The sequence below is a fragment of the Tupaia chinensis genome, unplaced genomic scaffold (assembly GCF_000334495.1).
Source record: "Tupaia chinensis unplaced genomic scaffold, TupChi_1.0 Scaffold143574_1, whole genome shotgun sequence".
Taxonomy (NCBI): Eukaryota; Metazoa; Chordata; class Mammalia; order Scandentia; family Tupaiidae; genus Tupaia; species Tupaia belangeri.
In genome coordinates, this window is record NW_006203419.1 from 1,472,044 (window position 1) to 1,479,293 (window position 7,250).

Sequence of the window (7,250 nt, forward strand, 5' to 3'; positions counted from 1 at the left end):
TCTTTTATGATTTCAGACAAATTCTATGATTGTCTTTTCTAGATCTGTGAAGAGTATTTCTGGTATTTTGGTTGGAATTGCATTAAACATGTAGATTAATTTGGGTAGAATTGCCATTTTTATTATGCTAATTCTTCCAGTCCAGGAACATGGGATGTCCTTCCACTTTTTTATGTCACTTTCAATATCTTTTTAAAGATTTTCATAGTTTTCTTTATAAAGGTCTTTGACTTTCTTAGTTAGGTTTATACCTAGGTATCTTAGGCATCTTGTGGGTATGGTAAAAGGGATTCCTTTCTTCAGCTCTACTTCATTCAACTTGTTCATATATAGACATGCTATAGATTTTTGGATGTTGATTTTGTATCCTGCCACTTTACTGTATTCACTTATTACTTCAAGAAGTTTTTTCATGGAGACCTTTGGGTCTTCTAAGTATACCATCATGTCATCTGCAAATAAAGATATTTTCAACTCTTCTTTGCCTATTCGAATGCCTTTTATATTGTTCTCTTCTCTGATTGCATTCATCTCAGGATCTTGGGCATGCATGCACACATACCTGGTGTGAGTTTAAGCCACCAGATCTGGGACTCAAACCACAGTCAACTACATGGGAGTCCAACGATGCAGCCATTATACCATCTGCTGGTACCCACGTCCTGTTTTTTATTTACGTGTTTATTTTATTTTTATTTTTCTTTTTAAACAGATTGGCACCTTCACCTTTGTGGGGCAGTTCTGGAGGTATGTATGTATGTATGTATGTATTTACTTGGAGAGATTTTTTTCCTATAGAGCATGTGTGCTCGCCAAAAAAACAGAGATAGAGAGACAGAAAGTGAGAAATCACCCTCCAGAGGGGAGGACCACACCACAATCCCTTCTCCTCCATTCTCCTTTTGGAATCTTGGGCACACATGCACACGCGCCTGGCGTGAGTTTAAGCCACTAGGTCTAGGACTTGAAAGGCGGTCGACTACATGGAAATCCAGTGACATAGCCATTACGCCAACTGTTGGCCCCACGTCCTGTTTTTTTTTTTTTTTTTTTTTAAATTTGCTACAGGGAAAGTGCACTTGCCTGAGAAAGACAGAGAGAGGAAAAGTGAGAAAACACCCTCCAGGGGGAATGGCCACACCACAGTTCCTTCTGCTCCACTCTCCTCTTCAGATTTTTGGGCTTGCACACATATGTGCCCAGAGTGTTTTTCAAGCCACTGGGTCCAGGACTCAAACGGTGTAGTCAGCCTACCTTCTGCCTTGTTGTTACATGCGGTCTGTAAATATTTTCAATGATTACGCTCTACTCCCCTCTTAAGCCACCCTGAAGGCTGAACAGTCACATTACCTATCCTGTCTCCTCTGTCAACAGTTCCTAGTATTTACCTTGCTCATTTAATCCTAGCAGGAGGCTGTTTCTGATGTGCTTGCATCTGTTAAGTAGCATTAATACCTCTAACCTGGGACCCAGTATATTCACATTAAAGGAAATAGAGATCTTTTTTTGGAAATAGAGTTCTTAATAAAAATAATAACCAATTTGTCTTAATCACCAAAAGTATTTTTCTCAGTTTTTTTGGCTTTCTCTTTCAATATTTTTTAAATATTTATTTAATTTTATTTATTATTAGTATTTTTTTATTTGACCAGAGGAAGACAGAGACAGAGAAGGAAAGTGAGAAACCAACCTGCCAGGTCTGAGACTTGAACCACAATCAACTATGTGGGATCCAGCGCCTCAATTACCATGCCCTTTGAATATTTTTCAAGAGTTTTACATTCCTGGGAGCCAGCAGTTAGCGTAATGGCTATGTCGCTGGACTCCCACGTAGTTGACCGCAGTTCGCGTCCCGGACCCAGTGGCTTAAAACTCACGCCGGGTGCGTGTGCGTGCGTGCCCAAGATCCCAGGAGGAGAATGGAGGAGAAGGGATTGTGGCGTGACCACCCCCCTGGGGGGTGATGTCTCGCTTTCTGTCTCTATGTCTCTGTCTGTCTGGCGAGTGCACGCGTCCTATAGCAAAAAAAAACCTCTTCAAAAAAAAAAAGTTTTACATTACTAATTAGTCTGATAAATTGTATGATATATCTGAAATACTACTCATCAATAAAAAGAAACAAACTGTTCACATATTTAGTAACAAGAGATGAATCGAAAAGTCATGCTGAGTAGACACTGCCAGATCCAAACAGTACAGAATGTACCGTGTCCATTATACACTATTTTAGAAAATGAAAACTAATCAATAATGACAAAAAGCTAACCGGCTATCTAAACTGAGAATGAAAGGAATCTTAAACAGCAAAAAGCCATGAGGAAACTTTTTGGAGTGATGAAAATCTTCTCTATCTTAATTGCTAAGAGTAGTTTCTTGAGTGTTTACATCTGTCAAAGCTTTCAATGTACACAGTTGATTGTATTTACTTGCCACAGGGCTTTTTTTTTTTTTTTCATTTTTATTTTAACTTTATTTTCCAATTTGACCAGAGAGAGAGAGAGGTAAAGTGAGAAAGGAAGCCACCAAGTCCAGGACTCGAACCATGGTTGGACATTTGGGAGTCCAACGCACTTAACTACCACGCCACCTGCTGGCCCTAGTTAATTGTATTTAAAGTATACTTCAATAAACTGAATTATCAACAAAAAAGCTTGCTATCTATCTATCTATCTAGACCAGAAAGGGACAGAGCGGGAGTCAGGGGGGTTTGAAAGCAAGTTGCCAGGTCCGGGACTCAAACCACAATCAGCCATGTGGGAGTCCAATGCCAATAACTACCATACCACCTGCTGAAATTCTAATGGGGTCAGCTGGTGGCATGGTGGTTGAGGGTGCTAGACTTCCACATGGCTGACCGAGGTTCGAGTCACAGATCTGGTGGCTTGCTTTCTCAAATCCCCACCCATCTTTTCTAGTCAAACCAATCAGTCAATCAATACATTAAATTAAATCAATAATTCTTTTAGAAAGATTTTAAACTGTATTTATTTATTTATTGCTATAGGGCATGTGCACTTGACAGAGAGAGACAGAAACAGAAAAATCATTTCCCAGGCGGGGGAAGCAAATAGTCACAACACAATCCCTTCTCTCCCATTTTCTTCTTTGGATTTTAGGCATACAGATACATATGCCTGGCTTATGCTTTTCAAGCTATAGGGTGTGGGACATGAACCATGGAATTGGCTATGTGGGATCCAGTCATTTTAATCACCACACCACCTGCTGGCCCTATGAAACTCAAATTTATTTTAATCTATCACATGTTTATTTTGATTTTTGGTAACGGCAAAAATCCATTCCTCCTAACCTAATTAGCTAACTTATTATCAGCACTGTTTCTTGAATGATTCATCCTTCAAGATGTTGTAAAACTCTACCTAATATCAAAGCTTTTTATCTATTAATAATTAAGAGCCTCATTCTGGTTGGTCTGTCCCCAATAAGGGTTTTCTGAACACCTTTAAAGGCAGTAGGCTCTATTTGGAAGAAAGATTAAATCAAAGAATTTGTTTTCTGAGCCATGTGACCAAACTACCTCACCCAATACCTGACCTGCCTCCCACAAAGGCTGGTTTCTAGGGGAAATCATAACTACCTCCTCCTTAAGGAGAAACAGAAGTGTTGCTAAAGAGTAGGGAACTTAAAGGGCGTCTCCAGGGGGTAGAACAATTATGCAGCTGGAGGTTAAGTGAGTGTGAGAGGGAGACTTCATGGGGCAAGTTAGTTATTTCTGTCTTTCTACGGCTCACTTATAATCCTTCAGTGCCAGAGGACATTCTTTCTAGTTCTTAAGTGGGCGAACCTCGGTGTCACTGAACTGGAGGCATCTGTGACGGATCAGCCTACTTTCTAGTCCTTTTGGGATTGAGAGAACTGGGCGCTGGGAGCTGCTGGCCCTGCTGACCAGCAGCGCTTTCGAGCTGAGGCTTTAATAGAACAGTGAGACTGAGGCTCACAAGAGCCCTTAGAGTGCCCAGCCTCTCCGTGACCTCCCTGACTGTCAGGCTTGATGGTCCTTAGTCCTGATGTCCTGCCAAATGGCAATCGAGAAGAGACAAGGAGTTAACTGGTTTTCCCCTCACGAGGTGTGAGTGTATTTCTTTTCTGTCATCATTGTTTTACACAGGTTCTCTGGTCTCAGCCTTTTGAACAACTGGGATTACAGGCTTGTGCCACCGCACCAAACTTTTTTAGGGTGGACCAGAAATTGAACCCAAGCTTCCTAGGTGGCCTTAGCCTCAGAAGCAGCAGAGCTGAACAGCACACAGCACTGTGGCTGGGCAATCCGACCATCAAGGCCATGAACTGGTAAAACACCTACCCCATCATAGAAGGAAACGGAATTGATGTGATCCTTAGAAATGATGATACTTCCATGATGACGGTGAGAAAACAGAAGGCCACTAGAGAAGAAATGCACACTCCCTGGAAAAAAAAAAAAAAGAGAGAGAGAGAGAGCTGATCAGAGCTAGAGACCTGGATATTGAGAACCAGATTCCAGTGGACTTCTTTCAGGTATGAGAGCACACCAGAGCAGTAACTGGGTAACAGTATCAATGGCACTTCAGTTAATGAGATTTATAAGTGAGTCTTGTCCTCTGGGGAAGCCAAAGTAGCTTCCCAGAGTCTCAGAGAGAAAGGAGGCACCTGACACACTATTTTCGTAAAATTTAGAAAAAACAAATGAATAAGCAATCAGCTGACAAGGAGGGGCAAAACTGACATTCCTTCATAGGTGTCTCCAGAAAAACAAACTTTGGGTATGTCTGCTCCATTACTGAGTTTATAGATTTTCCTTTCACCTGCATTGGCAGAAGCTGGTTCAGCCCCTAAAAGACCACTATCTCTAACATAGGGCCTAAGAAGGAGCACTAGGATCTCAGCTGAAGGGTTGGGGAAGAGAGCCTAGGGTCTCAGTGACCAACAAAGGAACATTTGAGTCAGGTAGCAAGTAGGTTCTAGAGCTACAGGGGGCCTCCTACTCTGCGTTTCACAAAAGCAAGATGAGTGGCAGACGGACCCTGAATGTGGTTCTCTCAGCACAAGGTTTCAGGTCTAAGGAGAGCTGCTGTTTCCTGGGCAGCCAAGGCCCTAAGTGCAGCTCAGTATCAGCCCAGGGAAGCAGACCACAGGAAAGATGGACAACCGAGATGACAAAAATTAAGCTGGGCCCTGGCTTGCTTCAGAGACCCAAAAGAAGCACCCAGAAAACCCACAGGACCTTAGGTGAAGTTACTAGTCCAAGCTGGATCCTTTCTGTTCCTGTACAGCTTTTCTTTCTATGTTTTCATATACAGAAAAGAGGTAAAGTTCTGGGAGCTCAAGGAACAGGCTTGCTAATACTGTTAGTACCTTAGTGTCAAGGCAAAGAACAAGAGTCAAAAAGGAGGGGTCTGGGACCAGCAGAAGGACTTCCACATAGTTGACTGTGGTTCGAGTCTCAGATCTGGCGACTTGAAACACACCAGATGCACATGTGTGTGCCCACAATCCCAAGAGAAGAGTGGAGAAGAAGGGATTGCGGTGTGGCCACCCCCCCGGGAGGTTATTTTTCACTTTCTGTCTCTCTGGTGAGTGCAAGGCCCTAGCAAAAATCTCTCTCTCAAAAAAAGAAAGGGTCTAAGTCCCTGAGCTGTAGCTCTAGAAAAGCAGCCTCAAAGCTCTGGAGGTTGTAACAACAAGAGCAGAGGCCTGGAGTCTGAGGGATGCCTGTGCATCCCAGGTGAGGAAACCAGAGACTGTAAGTTTTGAAGGCTTCCTGAGGGAGAGAGGGGCCCAGTGAGTGTGTGTTAATGCGGGTTAGGGAGGTGGAGGCAGTTTTTAGGTACAAAAGAAAAGACTAGAGCCTGACTCTCAAAAGAACTATATGTCCAGTCAGAGGAACAAGCTAACCTTCCCATTTCGGGCAGCAGCAGCCAGTGACCAGCGAGCTCAGCTCAAGGCATGTAGGTTCAAGTTCTGTAAGCCCCCCATCTTCCAATGAGTAAAGTCTGGCTTCTGCACACCACCTTGCTCTAGAGCCCTCTGGAGTCAAGGCCTCTCATGGCCCAGCCTCATCTTGTACCATCCCCAAGGGTCCTCACTGCTCGTACCCTCCACCCTGACATGACACTCATTCCCTTGGAGACACAGTCCCTCTTGTCCTTCCCTGTTCACATCTATTGCATACTCACTGCTACCACCCAATGCTCACTGCTGCTCAGAGCACTGGGCTCCCGGCAAGTAGCTTCTGTGCATACACACAGCCCTCCCTCTCTCCTGTGAGATGAAGGAATGGCCCACATGATACTCCGGTCTACTCCACCACCAGGCCAATGCTACGGCGGTAAAGCTGCACCTGGAACATCTTAACTTCAGAAACCTGTAGCCCCAGAACCCACTCTCGGCCTCCAGCATCCCATCATCCTTTGAGCTTTTCCACTCCATATCTCCATCCTCTGATTGTCACTGGGTATCCATAGCCTTTGGTCCCCCATTTCCTCCTCCTACTCAGAAATTTTGGACATTCCTCCCACCCTCACCAGGAGCAGATCCCCTGTGGGGATATCTTTAGTTTCTATTTTGTCAAGAGAAAAGGATGGGGACAGATTTTACTCAGTATTTACTAAGCACCATGCACTGTCACACACATTACGGTTTTCTATCTTCATAACGACTATAGGAGGTGGTATTTTTCTTATAGGACTGAGGAGGAAATTCAAGCTTAGAGAGATTTCCCCCAAAGTCACAGAATTACTCAGTGGTAGAGCCAGGTAGAGAACACAGGCTTGACTGAGGCCAACGTCTCTGGACCACAACTGGGCGCCTTCAGTTCTCTCACCTTTTTCCTTCCATTTTCCTCTATCCAAAGCCCATGTGTGGCTGATCTGAGCACGTGCCTTCTCCACTCCTTAGCTGCCGCGGTCCCTAGTGCTGCAGAGCTGTCCTTGTGCTGGCTCCCCCGTCCTCCCACCAGCCCCTTTAGAGTTCGTCCAAGACCTTCGTCACTCTCCTAAATCCACAACCTCACCAAATCCTGCCTCCAGATGACTCTCCTACTGTGTTTCCTGCACAGGTGCCGTCAGCTGAAACTGCTCCCCTACCCTCCTGGAGTCCTTGACTCATCCCTCTAACTGCATACGTCTGAAGTGAAGCTGTTCGGAGACAAGTCTAGTGCTAATCACAGGCCTCCTGGAAAAACCTCAAAATCTTTCAAAGTTTCCAGAAAAGGCACAGATTAGAGAAGTTGGTGCATCCTACTCAGCAGG

The 7,250-nt window shown here is 44.3% G+C and overlaps 1 protein-coding gene across 1 annotated transcript in view; it reads right to left on the reverse strand.

The window, feature by feature from the left end:
• The window catches only part of DNAAF9 (dynein axonemal assembly factor 9), a 141,337-nt gene that overhangs the window by 71,122 nt on the left and 62,965 nt on the right, over window positions 1-7,250 (reverse strand). Inside the window, 1 exon segment of the mRNA XM_014582291.2 lies at window positions 4,325-4,428. Within this exon segment, the coding sequence (XP_014437777.1) occupies window positions 4,325-4,428 (104 nt within the window).